Source organism: Conger conger, chromosome 5 (genome assembly GCF_963514075.1).
Source record: "Conger conger chromosome 5, fConCon1.1, whole genome shotgun sequence".
Classification (NCBI taxonomy): domain Eukaryota; kingdom Metazoa; phylum Chordata; class Actinopteri; order Anguilliformes; family Congridae; genus Conger; species Conger conger.
The window spans coordinates 56,430,634-56,448,575 of NC_083764.1; the positions used below are offsets into that span (position 1 = coordinate 56,430,634).

The following is a 17,942-nucleotide window of genomic DNA, read 5'->3' on the forward strand; positions in this document are numbered from 1 at the left end:
AAATAAATGGATAGCACAGCCAAAGAATACATTTTCAACTGCCTTCTCACCACACTAGAACTAAATGGTGCTGCATATATAACATCTATAGCAGTGGTCACCAACCCTGTTTCTGGAGATTTACGATTCTATAGGTTTTAACTCCAACCCTAGGAACAGGCACCTCACTCAACAGCTTCAGATCTCATTGAGCTGCTAATTAGTAGAATCAGGTGTGCCAAATTAGGCTTGAAGTGAAAACCTTAAGGACGGTAGAGCGTAGTGGTTAAGGTAAATGACTGGGACACGCAAAGTCGGTGGTTCTAATCCTGGTGTAGCCACAATAAGATCCGCACAGCTGTTAGGCCCTTGAGCAAGGCCCTTGAGCAAGGCCCTTAACCCTACATTGGTCCAGGGGAGGATTGTCTCTCTGGATAAGAGCGTCTGCCAAATGCCAATAATGTAATGTAATCTCCAGGAACAGGGTTAGTGACCACTGGGCAACATGGCATTTGTGGAGTTACCTTGCCAGATAAAATTACTTACTACTTTCATGCTGTCACTTACACAACCAACTAAAGTTCTCAAGATGCGCGCCTGCTTATTGCGTGCTTGCTGATATTCATGTAAATCTCTGTATTTTCATTATACATCTTTTCTCAAGTTTTGTAAATTTACCGACAGATACCAGTTTGACAACTTGCAGTCTTTTCTGCAACCATGTTTGTTACTCACCATGATAACAGAAGTTGGACAATCTTAGCAACATTGAAAAGGAACGGGATGAACAAGGTAATTATCAATTGATCAAATTCAAATGGACATTTGTTGGAACCGTTCACAAATCTGCTTTCATTGGATTTAAGTCAATACTTCACATAATCATTTACCTCACTGCTGAGAGAAGACAAAGACAACCAAAACACAATTTTTCACAATTTTCTGTTTATTATGTACAGCTGTGAATGGCATTTGGGTAGATATGGTGATATGAACAGTGTTAGCAACAGCTAGTGTATATAAAATCAAGGTGAGCAGGACTGTTGCAGGGTGGAGGGAGGGTATGCGCTGTATCACTCTTCCCAGGGACTCATGTCTGTGTCGATCGCCACGCAGTTATATGCAGCATACCGCAGCTTCTCCTCACACACTTTCGCACTGCAGACACAGACACAGACACAGACACAGACAGTGGATGAGTTAGGGAGGTAGACTGTGTCTTATGCACTGCGCAGTTTACTTATTTAAATCTACAGCAGTCTACATCACTAAATACAAAATACAAAATCATTACTGCTTGTATGTTAAATACACAGCACACATAGGCTTTATTAGTCATACACTTGATGTAAAATCAACTCTGACAGCGTGCTTTTGAACTGATATAGTACATTTCATCCAGTGACTCTTCAAGTTGATTTAACCCTTTCAGTCCCAAGCCCAATGTGAAGTGGCTCCCCCAAAATCCCAAGGGGCTTTGGCTTTGGTGGAGAAAATTGAGAATATAGCTGGGTTTTAATAGGCAAAAAGTATAAACGCACTCCAGTCCCTTAGAGTATAAACCAAATGTCTCTGTGAACAGCAACATCCACTGCATGTCGACACTCTGTTGCTTGACTATAAACTTGGCCTTAAACCTAGTGAAAACCTGAAAAAGCACATTAGGATAATGTGCAACGCATGCTGGCATACTCCACTCACCTGGGATAGTTTGGTAGATAGAGGGTGCTCGAGCAGGTGGACGATTGTGGAAGTGCATCTGTTGTCTCAGATCTGGAAAGGACAAGCGCCATCAGGTTAGAGTGTGGTCTAATTCCGCACAAAATGGACAAACTCCCTGGAGAGATCCTTACCCTTGTTCTAATACCACACCAAATAGACAAACTCCCTGGAGAGATCCTTACCCTTGTTTATCTGGAAAAATATAGATGGGTGCAGGAAGACGGCTTCTCCCAGTCACAAATCTCAGGAATCTGCTGCGGTCCTCTGGTTGAGAAAGGAAATAGCCGTCAGACTGCAGTCACGTATCCAGAGGATGGAAGCTGCTACAGTATTCTGGTGCAATGCAGACGCTTACTGACCGTTAGTGAAGTTGGTCAAGGCTTCCCACAAGTATTGCACTCGAGTGTCTGTCTGCTCCAAGTCCTCATACCGCGCTGAGAAGGGAAATTCAAGCAGAATGAAGGAAAGGGAAATACAAATATGTCCATGGCAGTAAATTGTTCCAATATTTTATTTAAAAAAATAAAATAAAATAAAAACTCTAAAACAATTCCCTGACCTGCTCCCTACCATCTCCTTGCACTTTAGGCTCAGACTCTCATGGGCACCTGAGGGCAATGTTAGTATTTAGTGCAGTGTGGGAATTGTAGGCCGTACTAGTACTTCAGCATTGTGGGAGTAGTAGGCAGTGCCAGTGTTTGAGCAGTTATGAGATGCAGGCAGTATTTGCCTTTGAACTGTACTGTGCTTTATTAAAAGAAGGATCGGCTATCCCCGTGTCCGATCCAGACACCACATAATGACAACTGAAGTTCCTGAATCAGTAAACCCACATTTTCCACTACAATTTGTGTTATAGCAGTCTGGGAGTTGTAGGCAGTGTTAGTGTTAGAGCAGTCTAGGAGTTGTAGGCAGCATTAGTGATAAAGCAGTCTGGGAGTTGGAGGCAGCATTAGTGATAAAGCAGTCTGGAAGGCAGTGTTGGGCTTCACGTAGTGAGGAAGGTGTGGGACTCACTGAGGCGTTTAAGGGCTTCTACAGTGATCTCTGGGTCACCGCACACTTTCTTCTCCAGCTCCTGCCAGGTCAGGAGATCCAGGACAGCTTGAGGCACCACCTTCACCAGACCGGCCTGCATGGCTACAATCTGGAACATGGACAGAAGCCAGTTCATGCACAAGACAATGGAAGCTGGACAGCACCATCAATCCACTAGGCATTCCGTGACTACAAATAACACAAACACAGTAGTCAGAACACATGCATGAACACAAGCGCACACACACACCTGCTCCCGGCTCTCCTCCAGCCTGGCCTTCCGCACCAGTCGGAGGAACTCCTTGCGGTCCTCGTATTTGACCACGGTGCTGCCGCCGCCTGGGACCAGCTCCACCAGCTGACCGTCGCTCAGCAGGGTGGTGTAGGTCAGCTCCTGGCCAAACTTAAACTCAAATGTCTCCTCGTCCATGTTCTCCATGGCCTCCAGCAGCTTCACCTGAGGAGGAATGGCCACAGCTCCCATCAGCCCAAACACACACTATAGACTGGAATCTACACAGCCCAAACACACACTTTACACTGGAGTCTCACACAGCCCAAACATGCACTTTACACTGGAGTCTCACACAGCCCACACACACACTTTACACTGGAGTCTCACACAGCCCAAACATGCACTTTACACTGGAGTCTCACACAGCCCACACACACACTTTACACTGGAGTCCCACACAGCCCAAACACACACTTTACACTGGAGTCTCACACAGCCCAAACACACACTTTACACTGGAGTCTACACAGCCCAAACACACACTTTACACTGGAGTCTCACACAGCCCAAACACACACTTTACACTAGAGTCTCACACAGCCCAAACACACACTTTACACTGGAGTCTCACACAGCCCAAACACACACTTTACACTGGAGTCTCACACAGCCCACACACACTTTACACTGGAGTCTCACACAGCCCACACACACACTTTACACTGGAGTCTCACACAGCCCAAACACACACTTTACACTGGAGTCTCACACAGACCAAACACACACTTTACACTGGAGTCTCACACAGCCCAAACACACACTTTACACTGGAGTCTCACACAGCCCACACACAATTCCTTTAACATTGATTTGAAACACTGAGAGGTCTACCCTAGCAGGGATCAAAGGTGAAGTGATAACAGCAATTCACAGTAAGAATGCAATGTCTTGAAAACTGGCCAAACATGTTTGCACTTTGAGTGGAGGCTTGGACCTTTACAAGATTACTTTCATTAGACATTTAACAAAAATAAAAACTTCTGCAGGGCTACAGCTACAGAAGCTGTATCTGAACAATATAACTCAACAGAACTGTAAAACATTTCCACCTTAGAAACAGTGTGGGTGAAGAAAATAAATAATTCTGACAGCTCTAGATACACCTTGTGCCTGTACTTTTCCCACTGAGAACCTGATGTCCCAAACTGGAATATTCTTACATTCATATTCAAGGCACCAGCAATAAAATCCAAAATAAAATGAGAAACAGCAGAAGCTCCATCTTTCAGAAGCTCTGCATTACATAACCAAGAGCAGACACCGTGGACTGGTTGGACAACCGAACCCTATGCACAGCGAGAGTCAAGATGAGTTGATAATGGAGGGTTGAGCTCTGTTGACTCAGCGAATTTAAGGCCGATCACTGCTTCTCTGGGAGCGAAGGGAAACTCACCAGCACAGAGTCCACGGCCGGGAAGTCTTTGCTCCAGCTGAAGGCCTCTCCCGTGAGCTGCTTCCACACGATCCCAGGAAGAGCCAGGACCTGCCAGGGGAACACCAAACTTCTCAGACCAAACATCACGGGAAGCCTATCCCAATTCAGCCTTTTAACTCAATTTCACATCAAATTATTTCAAAGTTATACATTTCACCAGGTAAAAAGAACCTCCCACTGGAAAATGCACTGCATTAAAGAGTTCTTTCATCCAAAGCACTTTTAAATTGATGCTCATTCACCCATTTAAACACACACTCACACAGCAACAGTGACTGGCTGCCATGCAAGGCAGTAGCCAGCTCGTCAGGAGCAATTGGGGGTTAGGCGTCTTCCTCAGGGACACTTCAACACACCCAGGGCAGCCCTCTGACTGCTCATACCTCCTGAGCTAATGTCACATTGACACTGATAAATCAAATCTACAAGAAGGAAGTGATGTCACGTACCAGGAAGTCCTTTCCACGGAGCGCGGCACCCATGAGCTGGCCGATCCACTCAAATTTGTGGAACTCCCTGCAGGAGGGGTTAGGCACATAGCAATCCCTGGCCTCACCTGTACCCTGAGAGAAGCAACATACAACGCATAACTTCTCACATGTACACACGTATGTAATAACTAGTGGGATAAGACGTTGAGGAGAGGACTGGTTGGAGGTGTGGGTGAAGAACACTAAAGGTGTGGAATAACTAGTGGTATAAGAGGTTTGTGAAGACCGGTACCTGGTTGGAGGTGCTAAGGGTGTAGAATAACTGGGATAAGATGTTGAGGAGAGGGAGTGGTACCTGGTTGAAGGTGTGGGTGAAGAATGCTAAAGGTGGGGAATAACTGGAGATATAAGAGGTTTGTGAAGACCGGTACCTGGTTGGAGGTGCGGGTGAAGAACGGTAAAGGCACTGGACACTCGGCCGAGCTGGGGCAGAGCTCCTCAGACATGTCAGCAAGGCTGTCCCGAAACCCGCCCCCTGGAGGAGGAGCAGAGGGAGGAGCTTACGGTGAGGAACCCCAAATAGGGTGAGAGGTCCCACTCAATATTTAATAACAGCAATAATAATATTTTTAAATTTTTTTATTTGTTTTACATTTCAGGCATTGAGCAGACCCTGCAGAGCAACCAACCCAGCTGAGTCTTTGTACATATTGATTTATACAGCTGTGTATTTATAGTACATCTTGCAAGCCCAGCTCCCGAACCATTATCCTCCACTTCCACCCTATAATATACAGATACAGTACAGCAGAAAGTAGTGATACACTTTTTAATTGTCATTCTAAAAAGCTTAATCATGAAACAAAGTGCTTAAGAAAACAGCACAAAATAACAGGGGGCATTCTAGACCGTTCTTTGGAGTTACCTTGGTCAATGATTCCCTCTGCTATGAATTTACACTCCCACCACTGGTCATAGCGCGCTGGCCATCTATTGGACAAACAAACCATGGTAAGTATGTCAAGCCCCCCATCTCTGAGGAATGCAAGAGACAATTTTCACATTGAGTGGCCTTACCTGTAATCCAATGTTTTCTCAAATTTATCGGATGGCTTTAGACCTTCATACACCTTAGAAACAACAGGACAGAACACATTAGCATGCGACGCCAACATCCAATAAAAGCACCATCGCTGGGCAAGGCTTTCTCACCATCTAATATTTATGCAAGCCTGCTAGCTGAGTAATTCTGTTGAATATTATATGTCTGGGTATGACACTGGAAAAAAAAAAACTACATTATCCCTGAATATAGTTCAGAAAAGCAAATGGTTGCACATCCAATATTAAACAAATCAGACGGGATACTAATTATAGACTACTATTGATTTATATTGGTCAGCGCCTAAAAGAACGCTGACGCGTTTCGGTTAAAACTAGCAGTCATCAGAGCAAGTAAGCAATGAAGCACAGTCAGATTATATGTATAGGTTTTGCACTGCTACATAGCTGCAAACAATTACATGAATCAATCAATCAATGAACATTAGTCAATGAATCCATTCAATACACGGAAAGTATATGAATATTAACAAGCAACATTACATACAAATGATCAGAAGCATCAATCACCATTATATAACTCCGGCCAGCTATAGGTTTATCGCTGCATCTGCTGGCAACAGCTAACATAAAGCTTTGGACTTAAGTCTTAACACCAAACCTCCAAGTATCACACAAAATACAGCACTGTATACATGCAAAATACAGTACACTGTATGCAATATCTGAAAATGCGAAGGGAATTTCACACTTGTGAATGAAGTAAAATCCATCACATTCGATACAAATCCAACACGATTTGTGAATTGACTATAGGCTAAAGGTGCCTAGAACCCTTTTTATACACACGTACTCTGACTATTGTTCCAAAACCTATTAATGAAGAGTTATGGGTATGCCTTCCCAATGCACAGGCTATTCTGCCAGATAAAAACTAATAAATAAATACTGAACTAAGATAGGTGTGAGCTGTCAGGATGTGAATAAATCTAGCAGCCCTACGCCCAGGTTATATAAGGCCCTGAGCACACTGGACCACACTAGCCGCACCTGGGAGAAGACGGCGGTCTTGGAGGTGGGGTCCAGCGAGGGATTGTCTCGGTGCTCCATGGCCAGGCGGCGGTTGATGTAGAGCCGGGGCATGAGGTTGGGTTTGCTGGTCTCGGAGTCCTTCAGGCACTGGGTGATGAGGGCGGAGCGGCGCTTGGACAGCAGCAGGAACTGCTTCATGTGCTGGCGGGGAGAGCGGACAACAGGAACTACTTTTTTTTACATCCATTACATTACATCAATCTGGCACAGGCAGGGTATCTTACAAAACTGAGAACATACATACGTTCAGTAGGTTAATAACAGCATGAGTACACAGAAAAGGACTTATTAATTAAGAACAGCAAGCTTAGCAACTTCCTACACTGTCACTAAGCTAGGAACGGTGGACTAACTTATTAGTAAAGAACACCCAGCAATTTAGCAACTTGTTACACTGCCACTAAGCTAGGAACAATGGACGAACTTATAAGCGAAGAACACCAAGCAATTTAGCTAAGCAACAATGTAACAAGTACTAAATTGAGCTCTACTGAAGAGCTTAGATAGTACATTCGATAAAATGATAGAACAGATAAAGATAATTAACGCTCAGAGCCAACAATAGTTTCGTTGATCGGGAGGACCCAGCAGTGGACCTGTGTCCCAGGCAGCCAGCATCCCACCACAGACTTACTTTGATCTGGCTGAAGGTGCCCAGGCTGAAGTCCCAGGCTGGCACCAGGTGAGGCAGCAGGCTGTCCAACAGTGAGATGAACCTGCGGAGGAAGCAGAGTTAGCACAGTAGCGTTAGCGCTGGAGGCCTGGGCCCTTTGTAGGAGAACAGCACAGTGTGCTGAACCTGGCAGCAGATCTCTGCCTGGATGGCCTAAAGGCCATTAGCATCAGGCTCTCCCGCTGCCAAGAACAGGATGCAGTATGAAGTACAAATCACACGGCTAGAGTGCAGCTAAGGGTGCGATGTGGTGCAGTTCATTATCACTGTGAGAATGCAGCAAACGCACTGCAATACGAAGCACTGGCTGGTCTACAGAACAGTGTGGGTCCTGTAGGGCAGTCTTAGGAGTGTCAGTGGTGTGGAATGTGAACCTTCTGTTGGAACAGGTTGGACCCTGACTTACTGTAGTCTGATTTTTACTGCATCATGAAATACACTGCAGAAACATTACCTAAAAATAAAAATAAAACGTCAAAGATTCTCAGATTCCTTTTTGAATAAGTGATCTGAACCCACAACTGATGAATCCTCTGGTAAGTAGGGTCCCTAACTGACCTTACTGTGTCTTTTTGAAGCCATTTTATTGTTATAAAAATTTTTTTTTTTTTTTTTTTTTTTTTTTTTGCATAGCAGCTACCCAGGGTGAATTAGCTTCAATTTGCATCTGCAAATTTGCATCTATCTACTTACACTGTTGGGCATCTGCTCAATCGGTTCCAGTTAAATACGTTGCTAAGGGAACGATAACCAACTTGCCAGAACCGCAACAGAAGAGGTGTCGCCCGTAGAAGTTGGAGAAGACACATTACACAGTTGTTTTACTTACTGATTTAACAAAGCAGTTTAACGGATTTAACTAGATAACCGTAAGAGAAAACCCAGAACTCTCCCAAATCTGGAACATGGACCCATGTAAAAGAGCTGTCCCGGGTTTTACTCAATTATCCAATTGAATTATCCAGCTATCTCAGTAATCCTGCTTTGTGCAATACGCCCTGGGGTTGAGTACTATGCGAAAGGGTCTCCAGCACAGGAAAGACAGCTTCCTGCCCTGGCTCCAGCCCAGCCTGTGAGGGCTCTGTTCTGGGCACAGCGGTGTGTAGGCGCCCCTCAGCGTGTGTGTGCGTGTGTGTGTGTGTGTGTGTGTGTGCGGAGCGACTAGACGGGACGGCGGTCCACACCTCTGGATGACGAGCGCCCGGCGGTACAGCACGTCGGGCTGGGTGCCCTCCAGCCGGGGGTAGCGCACCAGGTTGGGCGACTGGAACATGTCAGCGTTCAGGCCCAGGTCCCGCTCGCAGGACGACTTGATCTTCAGCCCCCGGATCCGCACGTCGATCCCCTCGTCTGGGCAACAAGAGAGGGGGGCGGCACGTTTTTAACACGGCGTCCATTTTATAACACGGAGCGGAGGGCCGCGGTGTCCGCTGGGCTTCACCGCGTCTCGCCACCGGTGATTAACTTCAGTCACTGAAGTTGACACACACTGTGTTCTCAAGGCCTTCATTGGCTGGAAGGAGACCACAAGTGCCTGCAGACACCGCAGCCCTCCGAGACTGGAGTCAGACACCCCTGATTTATACAGCCGGATAAATCAGGTTAAGTGCCGCGCTCATGGATATAGAGGTACTTCCCTCAGCTCAGATGTAAACCAGATACCTTTGAGCAACAAGGCTAGGCCCTTACCCACTGTAATACGCTGTCCTTCACAGAGAACTAATCACGACAAGCACTCCGCAAATAATCTGGCATAATCACTGCCTGCACTCTAATGGCACTTTCAGCTCCGGCTCTGCTACAATGCGTCACCTGATATCCGCGATTGTGCTCTTACCTCGACACTCCTCTATCCGGACCTCGATGATCGGCAAGTGCGATGTCATGTCCTCCAGGACACATATCTCCCCAATCAGATTCCTGGGGTGATATGGAAAAAAACGACATCATGCTACACGGAAGAGTTCTGATACTCCATTGCAGCAGTTCGTAACTTCCATCAAGGACAGAAAACTGTTGTTGTAATAAGGATAAGGATATTAAAAGTAAAGGTCGGGGGCCAAGCAAGTTTTATCAGCATTCTTCTGCATTATGTCACAGAGCATAACCAATCACCTTCAGAATCACGCCACCATTCATTAAACTGGATAAACTGTTTTCCACAAACGCCGTTTTGGTAATCACCCAAGAGGCTTTTGAACTCATCAGCACACTTCAAACTGCACTCGTAACGGACTATCGGAATCAATAAAAGTATATCTTGCATAACATGTTTTCATGCCAACTGGAAGTGTTTACACGAAATTTGTCGTGCGTTACAAGCACGGGGGATGTTACTTGGAATGATATGCAAATTGTGCTTTGTGCTGTTTAATTGCTTGAGCATGCCAACCTGATAACAGGGGTTTCAAAAATAGGCTTGAAATACATTAAATCACTCAAAACCGTTAAATCCATCCGTCCATCCATTTTCTAAACCGCTTAATCACAGACAGGGTCAGAGTGGGGGCTGGAGCCTATCCCAGCATGCACTGGGTGAGAGGCAGTACACCTGGAAAAGTCACCAATCCATCGCTGGGCACGCGGCAATTTCAGTTCTCCAACGAACCTAACCTACATACGCTTAGACTGTGTGAGGGAACTGGAGAACCCGTGGAAAACCCGTGTGGACCCAGGGAGTACATGTGAACTCATTGCAAATGTCGCGATTCGAACTCAGTACCTTCTTCCTGTGCAATCCATTGAGCCACAGTGCTGGCCCCATTAAGGATGTCAACATACATGACTTTAGTGTCAATTATCATAAAGTGACCTTTCCACTTCAGGTCAACCCGTAATAGATAAAAATAGGAAACAACATTTGCGTCCCATGACCCATGGCTTGTCTACAGGACCAAGCAGTGCCAGTGTTTAGCCCATGGCTTGAGCAGCACTGGTCTTCATGTGTGGCTGTGTGTACACTAAACCTGCCTAAACAGGAGGAAGAACATACTCATCTATGTTGACATCACTGAGTTTCTTGAGGTTGTCTCCTTCTCCCCCGAACACCGTCACTCTTTTGGGCATGTAGTTATCGTCTGTAGAGTCCACCGTCAAAATCAGCTTCCTGGAGGGGGTGAACAAGAGCACAAACCGACAGTTCAAAGTGACATCCGTGCCCATGCATTTGAAGTGACTCTGGCTTCCCTCTATCCTGATGCCCTGTGAAAGTGTACTGTTGGGCCAGCACAGTGCAGTACAAAGCCTGAAGCCCTTACAGAGTGACCCTGGTTTTCCCCTTTCCTAACTTAGTCCCTGTGAAAGCATACTGTCGGCCAACACAGTGCTGTGTTCCCAGTCGTGTTTCCCTCTTTCCTGACTCATTCCGTGGGAAAGCGTGCTGTTGGCCAACACAGCGTCAAATAAAGCCTCAATGGAGTTACGCTGGTTTCCCTCTTCTCTGACTCATTCCCTGTGAAAGATTGTTACTGGCCAGCATGGTGCTGTATAAGGCCTGAAGGGCTGCCCTCACACAGTGAACCTGGTGTCCCTCTTTCCTGACCCTGTGAAAGCATGCTGTTGGCCAGCGCAGTGCTGTGAGCCCAGTCGTGTTTCTCACTTTCCTGACTCAGACCCTGTGAAAGCATTCTGTTGGCCAGCACAGTGCTGGATGCCCAGCTGTTTTTTCCCTTTGTTCTGACTCAGTCGCAGTGAAAGCTTACTGTTGGCCAGCGCAGCGCTGTGTGCCCAGTCGTGTTTCCCTCTTTCCTGACCCAGTCCCTGTGAAAGCATGCTGTTGGCCAGCGCAGCGCTGTGTGCCCAGTCGTGTTTTCCCTCTTTCCTGACCCAGTCCCTGTGAAAGCATGCTGTTGGCCAGCGCAGCGCTGTGTGCCCAGTCGTGTTTCCCTCTTTCCTGACCCAGTCCCTATGAAAGCTTGCTGTTGGCCAGCGCAGCGCTGTGTGCCCAGTCGTGTTTCCCTCTTTCCTGACCCAGTCCCTGTGAAAGCATGCTGTTGGCCAGCGCAGCGCTGTGTGCCCAGTCGTGTTTCCCTCTTTCCTAACCCAGTCCCTGTGAAAGCATGCTGTTGGCCAGCGCAGCGCTGTGTGCCCAGTCGTGTTTCCCTCTTTCCTGACCCAGTCCCTGTGAAAGCATGCTGTTGGCCAGCGCAGCGCTGTGTGCCCAGTCGTGTTTCCCTCTTTCCTGACCCAGTCCCTGTGAAAGCATGCTGTTGGCCAGCGCAGTGCTGTGTGCCCAGTCGTGTTTCCCCCTTTCCTGACCCAGTCCCTGTGAAAGCATGCTGTTGGCCAGCGCAGCGCTGTGTGAGGCCTGAGGCCCTGTGCTTACTTGACCACGGTGCCCTTCTTCATGTGCAGACGGATCCAGTGCTGGCCCTGCATGCCGTCGCTCTCCCAGTACGTGTCCGTGTCCCCGTCCGTCAGACAGTTGGCGCCGCTGCTGGGGTCCTCCTGCGGCCACACGCCACAGCGTATACACACTTACATGTGCAGGTATGTGCACACACACACACACATGTACGCTTACAGCACCAATCACGTAGCAGATTTATTCAGAAGTATACAAACACGCTTTTTTTGTGGAATCCTGAGCAGACACGCGTACAGGCACATGCATACACACAAGAAATAAACACTGACATTCATGTATGTACAAGCGCACAGACACTCATCCATCCATCCATCCATTATCGCAGGGGGGCTGGAGCCTATCCCAGCATACATTGGGCGAAAGGCAGGAATACACCCTGGACAGGTCGCCAGTCCATCGCAGGGCACACACACCATTCACTCACACGCTCATACCTACGGGCAATTTAGACTCTCCGATCAGCCTAACCTGCATGTCTTTGGACTGTGGGAGGAAACCGGAGTACCCGGAGGAAACCCACGCAAACACGGGGACAACATGCAAACTCCGCACAGAGAGGCCCCGGCCGACGGGGATTCGAACCCAGGACCTCCTTGCTGTGAGGTGGCAGTGCTACCCACTGCACCATCCGTGCCGCCCGCACAGACACTCAGACAGGACAAAAGAAATGTTTATGAAAGCTTCATTATCAGAGACGGAAATGGCCAAAATGGAAGTAAACCAAAGACAGTCATACGGGCAGCAAAGCTGCACAAATGAAAACACAAAATCTCATGACAGAGGACGTAACAAACACACACACACACACACACACACACACACACGTACACACGACAACCAGACTGACCAGAAATGGCGCACACACCCACTAGCCATTCCGACTCACCGAGCATCTCTCTTCAAAACCGAACCCTATGACGCACTCTGTGAGAAAAGAACAGCCTACGTCTCGCCGCGACGCGATGCTGATTCATTCCTCCAGAAGCTGAGCGCGTCTGTAACGTGCCCTCTTGAGGGGCGCTAATGGAAAGGCCTGCCATTTGAAAAAAACAACAGCCGCTGCCTGCCTTCAGAGGTCACGGGTAAAAATGCGGTCACTCACCGACCAGGACGAAACGTCGATGCTCATCACGCACTGCTTGACGCTGCCCAGGTTCTCGTCCTCCTTCCCGATGTGGTCGTAGAAGTAATGGACCAGGTCCTCGTCACACTCGAACGTCCACGTGGGGGGAACATACCTACAGGAAGCGCCAGCAATCACGTAATCCATTATCTACTGCTGAGAGGACCCAATTACATCTGCGCTCTGCTGCTGCGAAAACTCCATTACTGAATCTATTATGCACTTAAGACTTCAGAATTGTACACTTTTAGACCAATTAGACAAGCTCAGAATTTACATCGTGTACTCTTCTAGACCAATTAGACAAGTTCAACATTGTACATCTTGTACACTTTTAGACCAACAGGACTTTTAGTGGACTTGCTTAAAGTGACGTGTCGCTTGAACTTGAGAAGCAGAAGCACGATCCAATGAGCCGTCAAGCCTTAAGCCCGCCCCCGTGCTGCTGTCCACCCCATTGGCTCACCGGAGTTTCTGGACGGCAGCCTCGTCTGACAGGGCGATCTTGGGCCGGGAGCCCAGCCGGAGGGCGTACACCGCGTCCACCACCTGTTCCCACCTGAGGACAGAGCCGCGCAACGTGAGGGTCTGACGCCAAGCGCCCTGGGGCTCACACACTCCTCAAGCAGGGCCACAATGTACACGACAGCTTACCCACTAATAACATTGGCCGCGTTTCCCGAACGCGTTAAGAACTTTCTTAAGCTAAGAAAGTTCTTAAGGACCGTCAATTAGAAGGTCCTTAAGAACTTTCTTAGCTTAAGAACGTTCTTAACGCGTTCGGGAAACGCGGCCATTATCATTATTTTATTTTATATCATTTTTATTTACAGAGATGCAGCACTTTGAGCTGCCTCTCTGTATGAAAGGTACTATACAAATAACGTTGATTATCATTATTATTAGAGCACTCCCCTAATCGCAAGCGGTTTTTAAAAAGAGTAAGATACAACGCAACCATCAATTTATAAGTCAGCTTTGTGCAGGCCTGGTATGTGAGGCCCACCGATAAGAACCACGGTGGAGATGCGGAAAATGTCTGACGCACTGCAAGACCTGCTACGCATGGGCACTTAAGACTGGTAGTACTCTCCGCTGCTGGTTTAAGGGCTGTGAGTCAGCGTGCGGGTGTTTTAGGACGGACAGACGGACCTGGTGCAGGGCTTGTGGTCGTAGCCGAAGAGCTGCTGCTGCCTGCTCACGGTTTCGGGGGACTCGACGGGCACCAGGCGGTCGCCCCCCTCCGTGTGCTTGCAGACCAGGATCCAGGCCTCCTCAACCTCCAGCCCGCTCCTGTGCTCCTCCAGCTGCTCCTGCCCAGGGAAGGACCAACACGGGATCAGCGCAATTCTGCCATTTTACCTCCAACACTCCTAAAAAACCCATCTATCGCAAGAACCAGGTCTGCAGTGCCAGGTCCTTATCACCACTGCCCAACTGACCCGTTATACCTCTTACATGTTCCTCACACCAGGGACATTATAACTTCACTTGCTGATGGTTTACGTTTAGTTTATGTTTAGTTTAGGATTCGTTTATTTGTCATATGCACAGACATACACAGGGCACACAGTACAATGCAATGAGTTGATCCACAGTAATCATTTCATTGTTCCAAACTAAAACTAAACATAATGCCCAGTATGCAGATAAGGTGAATGACCTTTGACCTGTCCATTGGTATCTTGGTCTGACATGTGAAGGAAGGTTAGCTACCACTCAATGCAATCAGAATGCTCTGAGGAATTAAGAAATATTGGTTGGTTTAATCTGCCTCAGTATTCCCCGATGTTGACTTGAACTGATATAGACTTGCTGGAGATTGATGAATGGGGGGGTCCTACCAGAACCAAAATGGAGGCAAACAAATACAGATGACAATAGCCACTTGGTTAATGTAATCAGCCGGTGTATGCATGAGTGCTACCGGAGATGTAGAAGAACAAAGGGGGGTGTCAAAGTTAACCGTAGTCTATCAGAAGGGAGGTAGCAATGATCAAGTGGCTACCGGCCATCTCATTGATTCATTCTGTTCTGGGAAAGGGGTATAAACCTGGTGCTTGAACAACACTAATGTGTTTCATACTGTAAATAAATTGTTATTGACCTAAACTTTGGAACTACAAGTTTTACTTTACAAAGCGTGAATAGAAGTTAATCTGATAGACAAGCAATGCAAGTCAAAGGCAAATTATACATATTGATTTCAGAATAGGCCGACCATTTCCTAGAGCCCCCCACCAAAAGGAGACAAGTGATGTCTCATGAGCACAATTACTTCAAACAACGTTCCCACTTCCTGGTTTATTTTAAGATGAAACCTCAAAAACAGCTTTCAGTTTATGTAACTGGCTGCAATTGCTGCTGATGACTCATTGGGGAGAAGTAGCCCTGGATGACAGTATCAATTAGGAAAATAAATAGATATGGAAAAATATATATTTCTAACTGCAAGTAAAATTCTCATTTCAATTATGGGCAAAGAGGGAGGCTAACATGTCTCTCAATGTCTGAGAAGTTTCTTTGAACTTAAGGGGCCTGATCAACCCATGTGGAACTCATTACAGACCAATAAAATCGTTCCACAATGTTTGTGCAACTGACAGACTCATCTGTAGAGGAAAGAATTTAAAATCTGCCACTATTAAAGGAATAATTACTTGGGTCCGCCCAACAATACGTTAATTAATGTAATCATATTAGCCTACCTATGGGCATGGTATAAAAAAGGAATTATTTTGTAATTCCTGAGAGAAGACATCGATGTCTGATGACATTCTATAAATCAAGTAACATGACGTCACCTACCAGGAAGTAAAGTATTTTCGATTCACTTTGGAACTTACCTTATTTATTTTGACCCAAAGGCCATAACTGTTGCAATATTCTTCCCCTGTAGTCCGGATACATGTCCCCTTCTTTGGTTCGATGTTAAATTTGCATAGTTTCTTACTCTGCTGTGCTTGAGAGGGGCTCTCCCAAACCGAAATCAGAGTCTTCCCAACTGATGAGTTACCAGATGACGAAGATGAGACATTCGAGTTGGACGACGAGTCTTTGCAGATTTTGTAGCATACTTCCCTCGGAACGAAGCAAAGCGACTCGGGGAGGGGTTCGCTGTTCCTGAAGCTGTCAATGCACTCGTTCAGAAACCGAATCCTCCCCAGTAGAACGTGAGGATTGTCGCCTGCTGACATCTCTCAAAGTGACTAGTTTAGCAGTGTATGGATCCGAGTCGAGCCACCGTCACCTGACATTAGACTTTGGGCTTTGTTTCCCTTTGTTTTTCCTTGCCAGTAAGCTCCTTTTCACTATTTAACAAACAAGAAAAAAACACCTATCGATAGCTAGCAAAACGTTTCAAGCTAGAACATTCTCCTGTGTTTGTAACCACGGCACAAGGCAGCTCGTTACCACAGTTTCACTACGTATGGTAGATCCGCCTCTGTGTACCTTCTGCTGATGTGTTTTCCTTTTTAGGTTTCCGACCGTGTTGCTTGGCATTGCTACACTCAACGGGTAGTTGAGCTTCCGCCCCACTGAGCAAAGGTTGCTAGCTAGTAAGCTAGCTAGCATTAGCTGTGCTAATGCACTGCACTCCTCAAGATGATTGCCGTAGTTACAGTAATCTTTTCACACTTTCACAGTCTCAAATGCACATGTTTCCAAGCTAACTTTATGATTTTATAGTCCAAATTCCTATTTAAGCAAACTCACTACTTTGCTGCCCACCAGCAAGTTTTTACCTTAGTAATTAGTATTATTATCCGTTTTTACGAGTCATTATAAATCGTCCATGTATATGCATTTTCCTGTATAATGGTTATGTACTATTGACATAATATGTTTTTGTTCTCGGACTACAGTATTTACGGTATCCCATACGTTACAAGACGGAAAACCTTCAATACGTCACTACGCACGCTTCCGGTTTCTATATACATTGCTGATCTGTGACTTCCAGCAATATAATCGTATTATGTCTTCAGATAGGCGACGATGTTGACAATTCATCCTTAGATATAATATTTTTCCTAGCCACGTATCTGCTAGTGTCTTTCAGGCAGCTAAAAGACATCTCGGAGGGCCTAATGGCTGTCATATGACATGACAAAATTGGAAAACGTGAAGGACACAACAGATAAAACCACGTGGGCATCCTCGAAATATAAAGATTCGTGAATGAAGAATAAAATGCGATAGATGTTACCGAGGAGATATAATTATGGTGATCTAGCTCAATATTATAAGATTTTATATTAGATTTTTAATTTGTCAAATTTCTGCTGTTGATTTCATACAACACGTTCCACGTGGTGAATCAATATTAGAGCAGACGGTGTTGAATGAAAGGTTACATAAACAAAATTGATTAAATGTAGATATGCAGTGACTGCGTTAAAACATGTATCCTGAAATGAGTCTGGCTATGCTTTTGCACAAGCTTCATTTCAGTTACAGATATGTTGCTGGTGACAAACTGAGCGCTTAGGTTTGCTTAGAATCATTCCTCCATATGCTGCTTCAGTGGATGATTTAGCCTGTTGTGGTTTCAGAAGTTATGTATTTTATTGAGAAGCGGGTTTTTTTCTTTATTTTCGGGGAGTTGAGATTAAAATGGGGGGAATACGGTTCTCATAAGATTATTGCAAGAGTAATTGATTTCGGAAAGGGCAAGCTATATGCGTGCCTTAAATTACGTGATATAAGAACAAACCACGCCCTC

The 17,942-nt window shown here is 46.2% G+C and overlaps 1 protein-coding gene and 1 long non-coding RNA gene across 4 annotated transcripts; one reads left to right on the plus strand and one right to left on the minus strand.

Moving 5' to 3' along the window:
- The first annotated feature begins 284 nt into the window (after window positions 1-284).
- On the plus strand, window positions 285-3,252 carry LOC133128168 (uncharacterized). Its single transcript, XR_009708737.1, has 3 exons — window positions 285-464; window positions 664-771; window positions 2,777-3,252. It is a non-coding gene; the product is annotated as an uncharacterized LOC133128168 (long non-coding RNA).
- Window positions 908-16,844, minus strand: hectd3 (HECT domain containing 3). Of its 3 annotated transcripts, none has more exons than XM_061241492.1 (21): window positions 16,063-16,843; window positions 14,369-14,529; window positions 13,683-13,775; window positions 13,196-13,331; window positions 12,052-12,170; window positions 10,720-10,833; window positions 9,565-9,647; window positions 8,912-9,077; window positions 7,689-7,770; window positions 7,013-7,195; window positions 5,978-6,030; window positions 5,826-5,890; window positions 5,332-5,435; window positions 4,919-5,032; window positions 4,428-4,517; window positions 2,990-3,196; window positions 2,719-2,848; window positions 2,061-2,135; window positions 1,884-1,965; window positions 1,681-1,752; window positions 908-1,137 (listed from the first exon to the last, which is right to left on the minus strand). In XM_061241492.1, exons 1-21 carry the CDS (start codon window positions 16,411-16,413, stop codon window positions 1,053-1,055), a joined length of 2,565 nt encoding a protein of 854 aa, XP_061097476.1. In that variant the 5' UTR covers window positions 16,414-16,843; the 3' UTR covers window positions 908-1,052. The 3 variants fall into 3 exon arrangements, with proteins under 3 accessions (XP_061097476.1, XP_061097475.1, XP_061097477.1); XM_061241491.1 differs by having other exon boundaries at window positions 12,052-12,173; window positions 16,063-16,841; XM_061241493.1 differs by lacking the exon at window positions 908-1,137 and having other exon boundaries at window positions 1,710-1,806; window positions 1,858-1,965; window positions 12,052-12,173; window positions 16,063-16,844.
- Window positions 16,845-17,942: the final 1,098 nt, after the last annotated feature.